Source organism: the organism of the source record quoted next, unplaced genomic scaffold (assembly GCF_019419815.1).
Source record: "Pyrus x bretschneideri cultivar Hongxiangsu unplaced genomic scaffold, Pyrus_bretschneideri_v1 Contig25, whole genome shotgun sequence".
Taxonomy (NCBI): Eukaryota; Viridiplantae; Streptophyta; class Magnoliopsida; order Rosales; family Rosaceae; genus Pyrus; species Pyrus x bretschneideri.
Genome location: NW_025999557.1, coordinates 2712617 through 2732598, shown reverse-complemented (window position 1 = coordinate 2732598; position 19982 = coordinate 2712617). Strand labels below are relative to the sequence as shown.

Genomic DNA, 19982 nt, shown 5'->3' with positions numbered 1-19982 from the left:
GTTTCGCTGTAATCGACACCTTCAATTTGACTGTACCCTTTGGCAACGAGGCGTGCTTTATAGCGTTCGATAGTTCCATCAGGTTTGAGCTTAATTTTGTAAACCCATTTACAGCCAATGGGACGTTTATGCAGCGGCAAAGGCACGAGAGTCCAGGTATGATTGGCTTGGAGAGCAGCAATTTCATGGTGCATGGCTGCGCGCCAGTTGGGATCTTGGACAGCCTGCAAAAAACTAGTCGGTTCTTTGTGGAGGGTGAGGTTAGTGGTATAGGCTTTATGGTGAGGGGAGAGATGATCATAAGATAAATAACTGGAGAGAGGATGGGAAGCACCTGACGAGGACCGGACGACGTTCGAAGAAGATGTGGGAGCAGACCGGGATGGGAGAGATACCTCGACATGAAAGTCCTGCAAAAAGGTAGATGGCTTGGTAGGTTGGGTTCCACGACGGAGTGGAGTTGGCGAGTCAGTGTGTGGGGTAGATGGTAGAGTTAGGGTGGTGGGAGAGGAGATAGGTGAAGGTGGTATTGGGGAAGGTGAAGATGGTATAGGGGAAGGTGAAGGTGGTAGAGTTGAAGGTGAGGGTGGGGGGTCGGATGGTGATATAGTAGAAGGTGTGGAAGGTGTGTAGTCATTAGGTTGGTCGTGTAATGGGGCAGGAATAGGGTCCATGTCAACGTGGGTGAAAGGAATAGGTAAATTAGAAGAAGGTGATTGTGCAGCGGAAGTGTCGGAGTGATAAGGAAACTGTTCTTCAAAGAAAATCACGTCCCGTGAAACAAAAACTTTGTTGAGTTGTATGTCAAACAAACGATAACCCTTTTGACCATATAGATAACCAAGAAAGACACAACGACGGGCACGGGGATCAAATTTGGAAGGTTTGGAGGCGTGAGTAAAAGCAAAACACAAACAACCAAACACTCGTAAGTGTGAGTAATTTGGTACTTTTTGAAACAACATTTCATAAGGGGTTCTCCCTTGAAGAAGTGGTGTGGGTGTGCGATTAATAAGATAGGCTGAAGCAAGTATGGCGTCCCCCCAAAAACGTTTTGGCATGTTGGCTTGAAAAAGGAGGGCTCGGGCAACATTTAGTAAGTGTCTATGCTTACGTTCAGCAACACCATTTTTCTGTGGTGTGTTGACATAGCTAGTTTGATGGAGGATACCTTGTTTGGCATAAAAACTGTCAAGTTTAAATTCAGGACCATTGTCACTTCGAATCATTTTAACCTTGATGTTGAATTGAGTTTCGACCAAGTGGACAAATTGCACAAGAAGCTGTTGTGTTTCAGATTTGAATTTCATCAAATAAATCCAGGTGCTCCTGGTGTAATCATCAACAATAGTGAGAAAATATTTTGCTCCAGAAATAGAAGGAACATTATACCCCCCCCCCCCCCAGATGTCAATATGGATCAATTCAAAGCATGACTTAGTGGATATGGAACTCAATGAAAATGGTGCTCTTGTTTGCTTGGCTAATAGGCAAATAAAACATTTATTAGAATCACAAGGCTTATTTGGGAGAAAAGGAAATAACATGGAAACAGTTTGTGATGGATGTCCTAGGCGTTGATGCCAAAGATGATGGTTGGATGTTTGAATGGCGTTGCATGTTCCTTTCTTAGGTGGATCGAGGTAGTACAGTCCCTCCCGTTCAATTCCCGTCCCAATCATCTTCCCCGAGCGTAGGTCCTGTATGACACAAAATTGGGTTAGGAAGATGGTAATGTAGAGGGAATCATAGGCAAGCTTACTAATGGATATCAAATTTAATTTGAAAAATGGTACACACAAAACATTATCAAGCACAAGGTTAGGAGAGAAGACAACTCGTCCAATGTGGGTGACCGTGGCAAGAGAACCAGTAGGTAATTCAACAGTATGGTTTGTAACAGATTTTGACGACGTGAGATAATGAGGGCTGCAAACAATGTGATCCGTTGCACCACTATCAAACACCTTTTATGCCATTATGCATGAAGGAAAAAGCTTTACCTGAAAGCTCTTCAGTGTTCGAGGAATTACCAACTTGATTTGCAAAACTAGATCTGTTTTTGTTTAACATGGCAAGTATCTGCCTACAATCTTCTTGGGAAAAAGGGAAGTTCGGCATCCCCTCCTTTTTATCATGCACAGCAACTTGGTTCCCCTTGGAAGTGACAGAACGACTTTGTTCAGTCTCAGTAGCCGCCTTGCGTTTACGGCAATATTCGAAGGAATGACCCTTCCATCCACAAAAGGTACATTTGAGATGAGCACGGCAGTTTTTGGTGCTGTGATTTGTCTTGTTACACTTCAAACATCGAAGACCACCTTCCTCTGGTTCAGTTTCTCGGCCACCATTCTTCACAGCAAAGACTGCCGTTTCTGGTTGAGAATTGTGCTTTCCACTTGAGACCTCTGCCTGTCTCTCATGGCGAAGAACGAGAGAGTAGGCCTTGTTCACTGTGGGTAAAGGCTCAAGAAGAAGTGTATTACTACGAACAGTGGAATAAGAATCATTTAAACCCATGAGGAATTTCATCGTTTTCTGGGTTTCAACATAAGAAATAATTTCCCTCTTTGTATCACAACTACATGCAGGAATAGAACATAAGACGTCACGTTCGTCCCACAAGCTTTTTAATTTTGTGAAATATGAACTCACTGTCATGTTACCTTGCACACAGTCATGAATCTCATTTTCTATGTGAAACAATTGAACGATATTCACATGAGAAAACCTCTCTTGCAAATCAAGCCACATCTGCCTTGCATCCTTGCAGTTGATGACGCTACCTGAGATTTCTTTTGACATGAATCCTAAGAGCCATGTCTTAACCAGGTTATTGCATTGGTTCCATTGCTGCAATTCTTCATGTTCATCTTCCCTTGGCTTCTTGACTGTCCCATCAACAAGCCCTAGTTTGTTTTTGACCGTTAAGGCCATGGTCATGGATTGAACCCATGTACTGTAGTTGTCTTCCACCAATGGCTGTGGCACAAGGACTGCACCAGGTTGGTCCGAATGGTGAAGATAAAGTGGATGGTTAGGACTCTCCCACTTTGGATGCGAAGTCATGCCTGAAGAGGTTGACTTCGTGTCTGTGCTATCACCCATGGCTATGTCTTGCTAGGGTTGTTTTGGTGTTTGTGTGTTTGCTTCTTATTTTCCCAGATATCGATCACTCTGGTACCATCATAAGAATGATAGAATGAAGAATATGAAAGTCGATATTATTCAGCCACTAGGGTTTACAGATTTATACAGTGATACAATTGAAAGTTTCCTAAACTATCACCTATAAACAAGGTTTGACTAGTAACTAAACAAGAAAGTAAATAACCACAATATCTATTTACAATATTGACTAATTAATCAGAGATATCATCCTTAACAAATAGTATTATCTCAATTAGATTGTAGATTTTGTGTGATTTTTAATAGGGCTATCAAATCTTTTGTATGTAAATAGTATGTAATACACATCAAGTATTATCCTTTGTATATAAATAGTACTAGATACAAAAATTTTGTATGATTTTCAATCCTGCAGCATCGTGCGAGGGATTCCTTGTTAGTTATATATACTAAAGCACAATGGAAATAACATGGGTAAATTACATTTTCATACATCAGATTTGTGGTCTATTTCAATTTTCAAAACATTTCACTTTCATATCTTAAGTACTATTTTATTCCAAAATAATACATTCATTACATTTTCCACCCATGAATCTGTTAAGTGCTGACGTGACCCAATATATATGTCACGTGTCTACCAAATATGTGTCATGTGGCAAAAAAATAATTTTTTAATTTAAAAAAAAAAAACCCATTATCCCTTTCCCCCAGCGACCCACATCCTTGAAGAACTAAAAAACCTGTAACAAGAAGAAGAAGAAGAGGAAGAGGGAAGAAAAAAAGAAAAAAAGAACCCAAACCCCACCCCCCCCCCCCAAGAAAAAAGTTCCCCACCTGCAAGAAGAAGAAGAACCTGTAACAAGAAGAAGAAGAAGAAGAAGAAGAAGAAGAGGGAAAAGTTCCCCACCTGCAAGAAGAAGAAGAAGAGGAAGAGGGAAGGAAAAAAAAAAAAAAAAAAAAACAAACTGCAACCCAGTTCGTCCCCCAGTTTCCCACCTGCAACAACAGCAACAACAAGAAGAGGAAGAGGAAGAAAAAAAAAACTGGGTTGTTCGTCCCCAACACCCCCCTCTCGGGGGACCCTGCAACCCACCTCCCTTGCACCCAGTTTAAACAACAAAAAATCATTGCTTCTAATTAAACTCTTGATCATTTAGCCAAATATTATAAATTTATACTGTTATGAAAAGAAATTTGTAAAAATTGGAATGGAAATAAGCATACATGGTGTTTTGAAACTAAGACCTTATTAATTTTAAACAACAAAGCCACCAGTTTTAGTTAAATTTCTTTAACTAAATCAAATTTTATAAATCTATACTCTTATAAAAACATATATAAATATACCACCATAATAATTTTGGTGCCCCCAATTTTTTTGAGCACCAGATGGTCACCCTGCCAGCACTGAGTCTGGGCTGGCCCTAGAGTTGTGGATAATTACAAAAGAGTATAATAAATGTACACCGAGTTACACATAGTCCTAAATTAGTACTTTATTTTTTTTGGAAGACAGGATTTTATATCATCCGGGCAAAGATGCCAAAGGGGAACAAGAAGGCCTACAAGGAGGAAAACAAACAAAACAAGGAAAGGGTAGTGCAATGAGGTAACATAAACTAAGATGCCGCACCTAGTGCTAAAGCGCCCATCCTCGCACTACCAACACAATTAATGAGGACATGGAAATCCATCATTACACAAAACATGAACAAGGGAAGATGGGGGTCTATCGACCCAAATAAGATCACAATCCTCCCTACAACGCCGCGAAGCCAAAAGGTTTGTTGCCACATTGGCTGATGTTGAAACCCAAGACCAACGGCAATCATGAAAGCCACTCCCCAAAAGACTACATCTCGCAATAACCGGGAAGGCTTCCCAACTACCCTTCCTTGTTACGTCCTTTAAACAAGTAATAGACTCCAAAGATTATCCTAAATTAGTACTTAGTCTAAAAACGCCAATAAGACAGATCCAAAAGATTCAACTTCTCGTCGTCATCATATCAGATCAACCTATTAAGCCACCATTACCAACACCTTCACAATTTGTAGATCGCAATGGATGCTTAAACAAAACAGATCCATCAAGGATCTTACCATGCAAGGTAGGTAAGGACGAACAACACGAGAACTTCCCAGATCGATTATGTTTCTGGGAACTCACACGACAACTTCCCAGTAGGTCACCCATCATGGGAACTCCGAAGTGAAACGAGTAGCATGCCTTGATTTTGGTCAGGGTGTGTCATTAGTAAATAAGAAAAAATACCTCACGTTTTATACAAAAACACTTTAAAAGTTCAAATGGAAAACAAAACTCATAATCAATCTACTTGTAAGCCTGAAGTTTTTTTGTTTCCTTCTCTCGATACAAAATAAATTAGTTATTCCGTGTTTCTATGTTTTTCTAAATACAATTTCATCGATGTCTTACGTGTGAAAACAAATAATTTTTTTATATGAAGTGAGGGCACATTTTTTTGCGTCGCCTCGAGCCTCAAAAATCTCTGGACCGGCCCTGCATAACTTTGATGACCAATTAAATAATTACATTAAACTAACCTCATATGATTATCAAGGCAAATCTCTGTTGAGACATAAAATATCCCAATTTGTTAGAGCATGCCACATGTATTTTAAACTCAATATAATTGTCCTGCCCTTAACAGACTATGTGTACATTAGTCGTACGTTATAGGCTTACAAGCCCTGTTCTACAGAGATCCAAGAAATCCACAAACATCAGGCCCCGAGACCATATCACAAGAGTAGCCCAACTTACTTATAAGCGCATGCAATGTCCCTTCTCTTAACAATTCCTCATAAGATGTACACATTGATTTTAATTGTATGTATTATTCTTCTCTCTAGCAGGTAAGTATATAGTTGTACAAGAGGTCCTATAAAATAAGAAATAAGAAATAAAAATCCCAATTATAAAAGGAATCAATCACATGATCACATTTCTAAACTATATGGTTGACTCACGCCAACACTCCCCCTTAACTTGGTGGGTAGATATCTCATGAGCCCAACTTGCTATGTGAGTCTTGAAACATCCTTTCTGGCATTGCATGAGTTAACACATTAGCCAATTGTTCTTCAGACCTCAAGTGCAGAATATCAATCAACTTTACGTCTAACTTTTCTTTGATGAAGTGTCTATCTACCTCCACATGCTTTGTATGGTCATGTTGCACTGGATTATTGGCTATTTCCCTAGCTACTTGATTGTAATAGTATAACAACATAACCCCCTGAGGTTTAAACCCGATCTCATTAAGGAGAATCTTAAGCCACAACAATTCATAACTTCCATGTACCATCCCTATATACTCATCTTTTTCCATGGATCTAGCCACCACATTTTGCTTCTTACTCCTCCAAGTTACTAGATTTCTTGTCACGAATGTAAAGTAGCCTGATGTGGAGCGACGATCGGTATTGTTTCCTACCCAATCAACATCAGTATACCTTTTTACCTCCATATGTTCATGCTTCTTGAAGAGTAATCTTCTACCTGGTGCTATTTTAAGATAACTCAGTATACGCATCCTAAATGTCATATAATCTTCACTAGGAGCATGCATAAACTGGCTAACAACACTGACTGCATAAGCAATATCTCGCCGTGTAAACGACAGGTAAATAAACCGTCCTACCAATGTTTGATATCTTTCTTTATTAGTAAGAATTTGATCTTGGTAGATCGCCAGATGATGATTTTGCACAATGGGAGTTTCCGCTGGTTTACAAGCTAACATTCCAGTTTTAGAAAGAAGATCAAGAACATATTTTTGCTGAGACAAATAAATACAGTCACAAAAACGAGCAACTTCAATGTCCATGAAGTCTTTCAAGCCCCCTAGATCTTTCATCTCTCCCCTATATCTTTCATCTCAAATTCTGAATAGAGATACTCCTGCAACCTTTTTATCTATTATATATCATCATTGGTGACTACCATATGATCCACATAGATTATCAATAAAGTAACTTTACCTCCCATGCGTTTGATAAACAGGGTGTAATCTGCATTTCCCCGTCTATAGCCATACTTCTTCGTTGCTTTGATGAATCTTCCAAACCACACTCTGGGTGACTGTTTGAGTCCATAGAGAGCCTTTTCAAAGTCTACACACTTTTCCTGCTCCATCTAGCACTTCATGTCCTGGTGAAAAATCTATGTATACTTCTTCCAGGTCTCTATGTAAGAAAGCATTTTTCACATCAAATTGTTTCAATGACCAATTTAAGTTAACAGTTAAGGACAAAAGAACTCGAATTTAAGTTAACGTTTCCTAGTAGTCAACCCTAAATGTTTGCGTGTACCCTTTCTGCTACCAATCTTGCCTTGATCTATCAATCAATCCATCAACTTTGTGCTTTATGGTGAATACCCATTTACATCCCACTGGTCTCTTCCCTCGAGGTAGTGGTACCACATTCCACGTTCCATTCTTCTGTAAAGCTTCCATTTCTACTTCCATGGCTTATGTCCAACGAGGATCTCGCAATGCCTCTTCCACTTTTGTTGAAATTTTAATCCCAACCATTTGATTCACCAAGGCTTGGTACTTGGGCTATAGTTGATAAGTGGACACATACTGTGCAATCGCACATCTCACTTTTCCATTAGGAGAAAACCTATCCGGTGGTTTCCCACAATCTTGCCTAGAGGTAAACTATAAGAATTTTCAACTATACCCGAAGTTTGAGAATTTACTTCTTAAATATTCGCGAGGCCATGAGCGTGTACTGATGGAGAATGATGAGGGTTATTTTCCATTTGCATGGTCTCGGTATCGCTTAAAGACCAATTAATTTCTTCTGCCTGCATAAACTGTACAGGTCCATTGCATACTGTTGCTTAGGTGTGTCATGTGAGTCAAGGTCAGAGGCCATTGGAATTTGCCCTGTTCGATTAGTGGTATTGTGGCCCATTTCTGGGCTTATTTAGCTCGATGTGCTATGGTCCATTACTGCGTTGTATGCTGGCTTGCATGAACTGGTGTCGTGGCCCATTCTTCTTGAAACTCGGCCTGAATTATTGCTGAAATCTCAATCTACCATCTCAGTCTCTCCAGAACTGTTGTTGGGCCCAAATCCATCAAATGGGCTGCCTGAGCTGTCTTGTTCAAGTAGGACATCAAACCCACTGTATTCTTCATTTGTACTACGCAACTCCTCCAGAACGGTAGAGTGGGTTTGATCAGTGATGAAGAACATCTCTGTTTCAAAAAACGTGACGTCTATGGTGATATAAAATTGCTTAGTGGGTGGATGGTAGAACCAGTATCCCTTTTGTTGGCTATTAAACCCAAAAAGACACAACGAACGACATACATAGTCAATTTACTTCATTGATTCTTGTGAAGATACACTTAGGCCACGCACCCAAATATGCAAGGTGATAATTGGAGAGAGAATGGTAAAGTAACATGATATGTTAAGACTTCCATGGGAGTTTTAAAATCATGAACTCGAGAAGGCATTCGATTAAAGAGATGTAGCCTCCAATGAGAATAGCTCGTGTAGCCTCCAAGATATGTCTGTTCTTGCGTTCTTCCACACCGTTTTGTTGAGGAGTTTGAGGATAAGTAGTCTCATGAAGTATGTCATGCGTTGCGAAAAATTGTGGTAGCTCCGAATTAAGATATTCTCCACCATTATCAATTCGAAGAACTTTGATAGGACAGAAGGGAAATTTGACTTCCAATCATAAGATAAAACAGTTGAAAGATTTGCCCAACATCACTCTTGTGTTTCATAATATAAAGCCAAGTCATTCCGGTGCAATCATCGACAAACATAACATACTAACAAATACCATGGTGCGTTGCTATTGGTGAAGACCCCAAACATCTAAATGAATTATCTCAAAAAGCATTGTTCTTTTATTGAAACTCAAATGATAAAAGTTACGATGACTTTTTGTAAGAATGCAATCATTACACTAAAAATCAGAGTCTATAACATCATTAAATAAAGACATAAGTAATTGTTTTAAATAACCAAAGGATGCATGTCCTAGTTGACGATGTCATAGCCAAATTTGCTTGACCTTGTTATTGTGACCATTGCGGACTTGGTTGACTCGGCCCAGTACCACATCATCCACATAATATAACCCTCTCTTCTTAGTACCACGCCCAATGATCGTGGTACAAGAGGTCCTATAAAATAGGAAATAAGAATCCCAATTATACTATGAATCAATCACATGATCACATTCCCAAACTATATGGTTGATTCACACTAACAAATAGTTATAGAGGAAATACAAATGATTAATTAGCTGATATGTTTGACTGTGCTAAGGTTGAGTCAAACTGATAACCGTGTAGCTCAAGTTCTCTCACTTTTGTTCTCCCAGTAATTTGAATCAGAATTGACAGGATATAGATTGTGAGCAGACACAGACGAAGCAGTCCATGGCCCTTCAGTTGACCCTGTTTTTATATGTTTCTCACTCGTGCCCCTTCCAAAACTAGATTGAAAATGTTTCCTCATTGCATCGATCTCAATACTCTCGGCAATTGGATCCGAGACTAACTCATGAACAACAGCCTTTCCTTCGAGCATGCTCACAATCGAAGACATGGTAGGCCTAGCTGTCGAAGTAACATTACAACAAAGGAGAGCCACATTGATTGCAACAATCATCTCCTCTTTATTAAAGTCTGATCCCAACCTTGGATCAACTAGGTCCATCAAATTCCCCTGATCTTTTAGAAGTCGTGCCTACAAAAAATGAAAGTAACAAAAGCAATATAAATTCTGTCTTTGGATTAAACTTCATCGATTCAAATGTACTTTCACACATATAAGGCATATCAAGAAAATTTGAAAGTAAATTAGGAAGTAGTAGATTCATATAAGGCATATCAAGAAAATTTGAAATTAAATTATGAGCTTAAGTGTATATTCACTTGAGTTGTAATATTGCCAAACGTGAGGTTCAAAGATGTAAGGCAAATAATGCCATGTGTGATGATCCTAGAAAATAGTTAGATGTGTGGCTGAGAACACTTTGTGATGTCCAAGGATTCAGCTGTGTTTTGCTAATGGCAATATACTCTGGGAAGTGTTATTGACACTCCAAAAATCTCATTTTACACTCCTCACAAGTGTATTTTTCTTTCAAAATATAGAAAGTTTGGAGTGTAGAATGAGAAATTTGGAATGTCAATAACAATTCCCTATTCTCTTTGCACGACTTGAGAGAGAGAGAGAGAGAGAGAGAGAGAGAGAGAGAGAGAGTCGAATTAAGAAGGATTTTCCTCTGCTGAATTCTGCAGAGCAGCAAGGACATACATTCTCTCTGTGATTTTCTTCATCCTTTCATTTTCAGTATTAATCATCTTCTCCAGTCCTCATATTCATTGAGGTTTTATAAACCAGAATCAAAGAAGCACTAACAAATTCTTTTCCAGATGTAGTATGTCAGTACAAAAGGAAACAAGGGTGCGGAGAAAGAGGTAGGCATTAACATGGTTCGAATGAAGTTTTTGATATAATAGTTTTTTATCTGTCTTAGTTAAAAAAACAGCCTAAGTTTCCTTAGTAACTAAAGAGTAACATTAGGAAGAGAAGCTTACAAGTTGTTTTTCAGCCAAGCAGGTATACGTCCAGTCAGTAAGTTTCCAGTTAAGAATCTAAAAATAATGAATACAGAAAAACTTAATAAAAAATATAGCGTTTGTTTTTAGGAATTTCTTTGTAAAGGTTTGAAAATTTGAGTTTGCCAACTCTGGGTGCATTAGATCATTACGTCCATCTGAAAGACACATCTAAGGGTGATCACCTTATGTCAGTCAATTGTATGAGTAGTAATGACTCTAATGAATAAACTAAGTTTTGTTGCAGTTTAACCGGTGACTCGTAATTATAGTAATTGTGATTGGAAATACTTCCAGCTTGTCAGGCTGGGGTGTAACAAAACCATTGAAGAATGTCTACGTGAATTTCATATAAGAAAGACTAGATTGGTCATTCCAATTGCGTACATATAATCCGCTTTTGCTAGACTAGCGAAGCTGCTTGGAATTTCTCCGGTCAGCTGGTTAAAGCTGAGGTGTCTTCGCAAACAAATAGCAAATGCAGTTTAGATATGCTCTCAGCAGAGAGGGAAATTTCATCTGAAAAAGATGTTCTCTTAATAAATACAGAAACTTAATGTCCCTCCAACATCGTCTAAGTCACTTTAATAATCCTTAAATTAGTAGAATCACATCTAGAAGAAATTATTTTATCTGAAGTCGGAAAAAATTGGGACGAATATGTTTGTACTTACAAAGTTTTCAATTTAGTCATTTGCCCAAGATAACGAGTTAGCCGTCCAACAAGGTTGCAACTGCACAACATCCTGCAACAGAAACACCAAAGCTTTGAGTTTACAGAAGACTTCTGGTACGGACAGAAATTGTGTGTCATGGAACCATTAACTCACAGTGTCTTCATGTTTTTCATCTTATCAAGCGAAGGAATGGGTGATTCAGGTCCACTCAAGGCAGTGATTCTCCTGCATGTTAAAATTGGCCCATGAACATAAACTACGCATTTCGCTAATCGTTTTGTATTTATAAATAGAGACGAGATATACTAACAAGTCAGTCAAGCTTGTCAAAAGAGAAATGCCAGAAGGAATTGGCCCTGTCAAACCGCTAGCCTGAATCAATCTGTTTCAACGAGTCATAATAATATTCAGAATCAAATAGCAGAAATATGATACACAAAAGAAAAACACCCACAGTTTTTCAAGATTTGTACAGTTCCCAATAAAATCAGGTATCTGCCCGGAAAAGTGACTGTCACTAACCCGACTGCATAATGATTGGAAAAGGGAAAATACTACGAATTAGTATCAGAAAGCAATACAAAAATTGTATAAGTGCTCAGGAAACCTTTAAGAAGAAAGAACCACTGAAGCTTACAAGTCCTTTATTTTGGTAAGCATTGCAAATGTTTTTGGCAACTCCCCTCTAAAGTTGTTTGAGGAAAGCAGCCTAAGTATGAAACAGATATAACAATATATCAATGATGAAGAAGTAGATGATTTACTGGTGAAAACATCCAGAATTTGTCTACAAGAAATAAAATTCCAAATAAACCAAATACTTTTTAACACGGTAAAATTTGAATAGGACTCGTACATTCTTTCTATACAAACAAGCTCTTGAGGGAGAGGCCCAGAGAAATTATTGATACCGATGTCCCTATACAAACAAACTCAATTCCATTGATTAAAAAAACATCATTAAGGATCATCATAGAATCAAATGGGGTAAGCAAGAAACAAATGCGCAATCAACACTCACAAACTCTTCTGGGTGGTGATGTCTCCGAGCTCTTTGGGGATAGAACCTGTCAAACGATTTTCAACAAGGGATCTGCATCAAAAACTATAGTCTTAAGATCACTTTTATCAAGCCTCAACAACATTAACATGTTCGTCAATACGAAAGCAATGAAACCCATGTGTCGATTCAATATTTATGATTCAAACGCCTCATGACCACGGAAGCTCATTATCATGAACAAAATCCAATGTAGTAGATTCATAGTTTAAGAAAGAAATGGCTGAAGAACATTGGAGTGACCAAATAAAGTAACAAGAACATGACATGAACATCAAACACAAAAATGTATGCAGTGTGACAGAAGACAGTACATGTTCAGAAGTGTAAGAGAGCTCCATTCTGGAGGGATGGTACCGCTCAGGTAGTTGCGGGTGAGATCACTGAAGGAGATAGAAAGAAACCAGTTATTGTCTCATTGACAACAGACATAAAGGTAAGCTATATATGAAATTAGAATAAACCATTTACAAGACTCAAAGTATTTTCTTTTTACATTAAATAATTTAAACTTGGACTGGCAAAAATGTACTTACATTTCTTGAAGATGGGTGAGATTTAGAATTCTGTGCAAATCCTGAGCTTTTAGAATTCTGTGTTTCATCAGTAAACAGGTTTCAAAGATTAGTCGCAAATTAAAAGAGACCCATTACGCATCTATGCTGTGACTAAAAGGAAAAGATGCCTCAGAAGTGAGACCAAACAGGTAAAACACTAATTAATCACAGAAAATACTTACTTTTGGTCAGGTAGTTAAATAGGCAGAAGGAATTTTTCTTACTTGAAAACCAAAGGAAAAAGTCCAATGTCCTTTAAAAAAACAAAAACTGGAGCAATTACACAAACAGTAAATGTGCATTTGTCACAAGCACACTGTGAGTCATTCTTTCATTAACTATGTAACTAATAACTATGTCGATACAGAGTTGTATGTGTATAATAAGTATGCAAGAATCATGGTGACTATGAACAATTATACGTTGATCAAGTATGCAAGAATCAAGCCTAAATACAGCACAGCAGTAATACCAAGTCCTAACAACTCAGCATGCTATGGAACATCTATGCTGGCTAATACCCAGATCAGAAACTCATTGTCATAGTAATTGAGCAAATTGGTCACATCCCAGAACTCCATTTTGCAGATAAGTTAAGTTGAATTGCTGTACATGGTAGGGTTGAATGTTTCATTGTTCATTCAATAAGAGAAATAGATTAGTCTTTTTGCATTTTCTTCAATTTCAAGGCACAAGAAGATCTTATTAGATCAAGAAAAACTTCCAATTGGTTGCTGGTTGAAGAAAAAATAAAAAATCTGGAGGGGGTAAAGGATTGGAAAATGGAAACCCAACTAGTGTAAGTACGGCTAAGCCCGTTCTAGTGTAAGGTGGCCAAAGCCCATTTGGGAATTTTAAGATATATTCCAATTTTCTTCATAATTTTGTTCCATCAAAAAACTAAATTGGTCGAAATCAAAATTTTCAATCCCGACTTGCACGTCAAGAATAATTTATAGCTCTAAAAAATTTGATTCAATTTATTTTTATTTATGCCCCTTGTTTCGAAGAAATTTTTCCTTGTGACCGGAACACAGATGGTATACCATGTGTTTTTATACAAATAGTGGGAAATTGTATTTTTTAAGTTATTAATTTTTAACACAAATATCCTACTATTTGTATAGTAACACATGGTGTACCACCACATGTTCCGGTCACACTGAAAAATCTCTCATTGTTTCGTCAAAAACAAAATTTAACAGTGTGCATGAAGAGAAAAAGATAAGCGATAATCACTTTTCATAGCTCTAAACAGTAGCAACATTTACTTACTTCACATGCACAATAAGAGCTTCAAAATTTTTACGCCACAAACCTAGGAAAAAATTTCAACGTGTTAGGAAGAAGGTTCGGTACACTAAGTGTCATAATGCAAGTGGTTATAAATTTTTTTCATATATCCACTTATTTGTATTATGATATTAGGTGTACCGGGTCGGGGCGTGAGAAAATCACAAAGAAACAAACGAGCTCGACTGTGCTATTAAACTAAGGTCATCTCCAACCGAAGGGTCCAGAAGGCCAAATGGCCGAAAATAGCCCGAAAACCGTCCCCAACCGAGGGTTAGGCCAGAGGGCTCTGGAATCTGAGAGAGCCCCACGGAATCGGAGAAGGCTAGAGGGTTGGAGGGCTGGCTGCTTGGTTGGAGGGCTAGCTGCAAGCAGCCAGCCAGCCCGAGGCTGGCCAGAAAATTCAATTTTTCTGTCGGTTATAACCGATAGGAATGCTTAAGAAAAAAATTCAAATGCAACGGCTAGCTGACGTCAGTTAGCCGTTGCATTTGAATTTTTTTTTTTATAGTTTTATTATTATTTTTTATTTACAAAATTTTTCCTATAACTTCTATTTTTAATATTTTTTTTAAATTCTATTTTTTCCTATAACTTTTATTTTACAAAATTTGTTTCTTTTTTTTTTTAATTCCATTTTTTCCCATAACTTCTATACTCGGGAATAAATATATGCAATAATTTGGGACGGGTCGTCACAATTAACAATTTCTTTCCAACTGTTTTCGATGTAAAGTAACATTCTATATTCACAACGTGTCTCAAACAAGAGAACTATACAAACAGAAAACGATTCATATATATATATATATATAATTGTTATTAGCACTCTAAAAATCTCACTCTACACTTCAAACTTTCTATATTAGGAAAGAAAAATACATTTGTAAGGAACGTATAATAAGATTTTTGGAGTGTCAATAACACTTCCATATATATATATATATATATATTAACGATATGTTCCCTATGGTGAAACAAAAAAAGGAGTAATTAGAATCTCCTGCATTTTTTTCCAACTTTTTTAGAGAGAGAGAGTGCGTGTGTGTGTGTGTGTGTGTGTGTTTGCACCTAAAATGTGCCCATTCACACAAAATATGGCATTTGGAGGATGATTGTGCAAAAATGCTAACTTGGAAAGATATTTGGCTGCAAATGGGATAGTTTGATATTATAATAATGTTTTTCCCTATTGTTTGGGTGGTGAAGGTTTGCCAAGAGCTTTGTTTAAACAACAATTGCATGTTTTTCCAACGTAAGTGGATGGGAAAGCACAGACATTTGAAAGAAGATACATTGTGAAAGAGGCTAACTTGCTTCTTTTAATTAATAGTTTATTGCAAGTAGTGAAAACCTGTGGTGGAAATGCAAGTTTCCCTTTTAATATTACTTCACAATGCAAGATGGCCAAGCTTCTTTTAGGCAAGTTCATTGTTCTCAGTGATAGGATTAAAAGCACACCACAAAGTAGCACACAAATGTCCTATTGATTTTCCTTATTAACACTAAGATTTGTCAATTGTAGCATATGAAAATAAGGGTCTTTCCCGCAGAAGATTGTTTTATCTAACTACTTAAAATGTCACAAAAACTGGGTTGCTGTCTCTGCTGACCAGCTACTGAAAAATAATTATTAGATTGACTTAACTTATCTAAAGTTTACGAAATTTTATATGTAGATACTAGACACACAGAACTACACTCACACAAAATTTTGAGATTTTTGGAGTTAATTTGCCATTTAAATTAAATCAAACAAAAACAGAATAGAAACAGATTTTAAGTAGTTCACAAATTAAGAAAAACGAGTTAGGAGAATTGCTATCCACCACCAAATAATCATGCAAACATGTTATGTTTCATTCAAATTCCTTTTATTTCCGTATGAAGATGCTAAAGTTGGCTCAATGTTAGAACTCAACCTAATACTCTTTCTTATGTAGTATGTTAAGAGAATGGCGTTTTCAACTTAACTTAGTCCTTAGCATGCAATCTAGAATGGCGTGTTCATAGATTTAACAAGTAGAAATCATTAAGAACGAAAAGAGTTTGAGTCATCACAAGGCATCGTAAGTACTAGCGTTGTCTTACTTATCCTATGAAAATAAGGGAAAGCACACACATATTCATAGCATTAGAATCCTAGATATGCTTACTAAGTATGTATCAGTAGAAAACACATAAAGAATTCATCAATGAGACAAGTAGTGAACCAATTTTCATCCATTCATAAAAGTAATTCAAACGAAATGGCATAACAAACTTGCAATCATATTTGGGGCTTCAAAACAGCCCCTAACTACTAAAAATTTAGTAACACATAATCCTTAAGTTAAAACAAAAGATAGACATAAGTTTGAGAAGATAGAAACGAAAGAAATCGACTGAGGCCTCCTCTTCTTTCCTTCCTTCCTCAACGCTGCTTTTAAACCAATTTTTGCTACATCATTTTCTTCTCCTTAACTCACCCACTAATAGCCATTTAGTGATGACAATAAGTGAGAGGAAATGGTAAAACAATTGTAACTCTTTGGGTAGCCTTTATGTCAATTACTCCCTCTTAATCCTCATCTTTAATTCCATTCCCCTTTACATTTGAATAAGTGTCAGCTGACTTGTTCTTGGCTGCATCAGTTTTGGCTGCTAGATTTATTGGGTTTATGATTTCATTGCAATTACAAATTGCTCAGCCTCTTGGTCACCTTTTAGTGTTAAAATGGCCATAACTTCTTCTAGAAAATGATATTATCAATCCGTGAAATGCTCCAGAAAATAGACATCTGTAGCTTTCCAAGCATATAAGGCTCATTCTCTAACTCATTATGAGCTGTTCACAACTTCCTTCCTAAGTCAGCTGATCTGCACAGGCAGTTTTGACGAATTTGTTACTTAAAATCCCACTTGTGCTATTTTTCTTTTCTTTGCTTGACAAATCCCACAAAACACAAAAACAAAGTAAATAGCTCAAAAATATAAGGAACTAACTAAGAAAAGACAAGTGAATTTGATGTAAAATATATGTAAATATGAGCTTATCACTCAGCAAATGGGCTCTTTCAAATCTCTATATAAAGAAACAGAGGCAGAAGGATTATGGACACTCAAACAACCAATCAATCAAGTCTACTCAAATTAGCTCATCAATCTCCTTGTAGACATTTAGCTTTAGCTAAACATCCTTTACTTTCCTTGTTTATTAGCTCTGCTGCTCACTAGTAGTATCGATCTCCTTTGTATTTTTTGCACAACTCATTTCCAGTCATTTAGTTTAAAAGCAATCTACAATACCAGTCATTTACTTTCCTCTGTTATTCACACTTCCAGCAACCTTGTCATTTAGTTGTTGTTACATTTCTCCATATAAGTAAAGTCCTTATCTTTAAGGCAAAGAAAGAACATTGATTTGAGCTACTCCCACTCAATGGCACAATCTCTTGGTTTAAAGTCAAACTTAGGCACAACCACAATCATTCAAATCCCATCTACTAACGGCATCTAGTAGTGGCACGCTCACACCCACCAATTTCATGTTTGAGTAAATTCCCGGCATGCCCGCGTGGCTCATGGCGAATTTAGGGAGCGAACAGAGAGAGAGGTTTACATTCCAGTAATATGGCAGACAGTGGAGGAGCAATTAGAGTTGATGGCATTCTCAAATCCTTTGGGTGCGCTTGAATTAGTCCATGGAAGTTGGCCGCTGCATGGATCTGCGTCTCCACTGAAATCCCAGCCCTTCTAGTTCTTCCCCAGTGTCTTTGCTCTGGCTTTCAAAGTTTGCACTGCATATACGCAAAATAAAAGGCAACAAATTAACATCGTGCTCAACAAAATAGTAAAAAAAAAAATTTGATGCATAGACAAGAACTACAGAGTGCACCTCAGCATCATATGATTGAAAATTTCTACTAAGTTCAAGCAAATATCTGTTTACTTAAGGTTCATTTGATAACTGTTTGAATTTTTAATTTTTAATTTTAGTTCATTGGTAACTGTTTTCACTTCTTGGAAAAATGTAAACTGAAAACCAAAATCAACCCAAGCCAAATTTTGAAAACTCAAAAAAAATTGAAAACTAAAAGATTATCAAACGAACTTAAAACTATCATTTATAGAATGAAACAAGGGAAACTAAGGAAGATATTTGACATAGGGATATTGAGGTGAATTACTCGTACCTTCATCGTTTGGCAATCGAGCAGCTCCAAAGGCAAAAGTTATAAAGCAAGCAACAAAGAACAGAGAATGAGGAAGAAGTCGAGGGAAGAACATATTCATCATTTTTCTAGGCAAAGTCTTTCACATTTGAAGAGAAAACCAGAGACAAGAGGATCAGTTTGTGCAGCTAGCTGGATGGAATATGTTGAGAGGTTTTGGAATTTGTTGGATATGAAAATTTGTGAGTGGCGAAGAAAGAAAGATTTATGAGGAGAATGAGTCTGAATTACGGCTCTTTATTCGCTTGAGGGGAGGGAAGGAGCGGACCTTGAAGGACACAAACGGAAGTCAATGACGTGTTACCTTACGAACCCGGATCTCTCTGGATCTCAATATTCTAAGCCTAGGGATCAAATCTTCTCCTTCTTCTTTGAACTCAGCCACCGACAACAATCTCTATATTCACAGACGACATTGATCAATTTTCAATTTCAGATCATTTTGATGCGTTTGTCAATTTCATGGACCATCTGTGATAAAAATATGAATTTGACTATAATATTTACATGTATTTAATATATCAACATCTTTAGGATATAATTTGGCCACCTATTTAAATGTTAATTATGTAGAATGCCTAAGTGACGAACTTATTAGAAAAGAAATCCATATTTGTGTCTCAAATTTATCTATTAGCTTAACTGTGTTGTTCATGTCAAGTTTCTAAGAAATAAATTGTGTCCAACACCATCTGAAAACGAAAAAAATAACCCTTTTTCTGTTTTGAGAATATATATATATATATATATATATATTATTTTTTTTTATTATTATTACAATTGATCTTATTATTAATAATCTAAGTTACAAAATAAAGATCGGAGCGTTTAAACCAGCAACACAATAAATTAAAGAAAAAAGTCATATTCTTCAGACAATCCGACACTTACATAAAGATATAAAAGAAATCAAAAGGAAAAACTTCAAAAAAAAAAAAAAAAAAAAACCATGCATGAAATTAAGTGCATGTCTATATTAAGCAAACGAACGGCACAGAGTGACAGACGGCAAAATAAATGTAGTTCGAAATTAATCTTACTCGACTTGAACTTCTTTACTAACACTCAAATCAAAAGCAACGGTTGCTTGGAATTTGCCCTGTTTGACTAGTGGTATCGTGGCCCATTTCTGGGCTTATTTGGATCGGTGTGCTATGGTCCATTATTGGGCTGCATGCTGGCTTGCATGAATTGATGCCGTGGCCCACTCCTCTGGAAACTCAGCCCGAATTATTGCTGAAATCTAAATCTGCCATCTCAGTCTCTCTAGAACTGTTGTTAGGCCCAGATCCATCAGATGGGCTGCCTGAGCTGTCCCGTTCAAGTGGGACATCAAACCCACCGTATTCTTCATTTGCACTACGCAACTCCCCCTGAATAGTATAGTGGGTTTGATTAGTGATGACGAACATCTCTGTTTCG

General features: G+C 37.2%; 1 protein-coding gene and 1 long non-coding RNA gene across 2 annotated transcripts; both read right to left on the bottom strand.

Moving 5' to 3' along the window:
• Positions 1 to 1959: 1959 nt before the first annotated feature.
• Positions 1960 to 3108, bottom strand: LOC125478483. Its single transcript, XM_048586665.1, has one exon. It carries the CDS (start codon positions 3106 to 3108, stop codon positions 1960 to 1962), a length of 1149 nt encoding a protein of 382 aa, XP_048442622.1.
• Positions 3109 to 17331: 14223 nt separating this feature from the next.
• On the bottom strand, positions 17332 to 18915 carry LOC125478592. The gene is made up of 2 exons (XR_007259399.1): positions 18522 to 18915; positions 17332 to 18125 (listed from the first exon to the last, which is right to left on the bottom strand). It is a non-coding gene; the product is annotated as an uncharacterized LOC125478592 (long non-coding RNA).
• Between the last annotated feature and the right edge of the window lie 1067 nt (positions 18916 to 19982).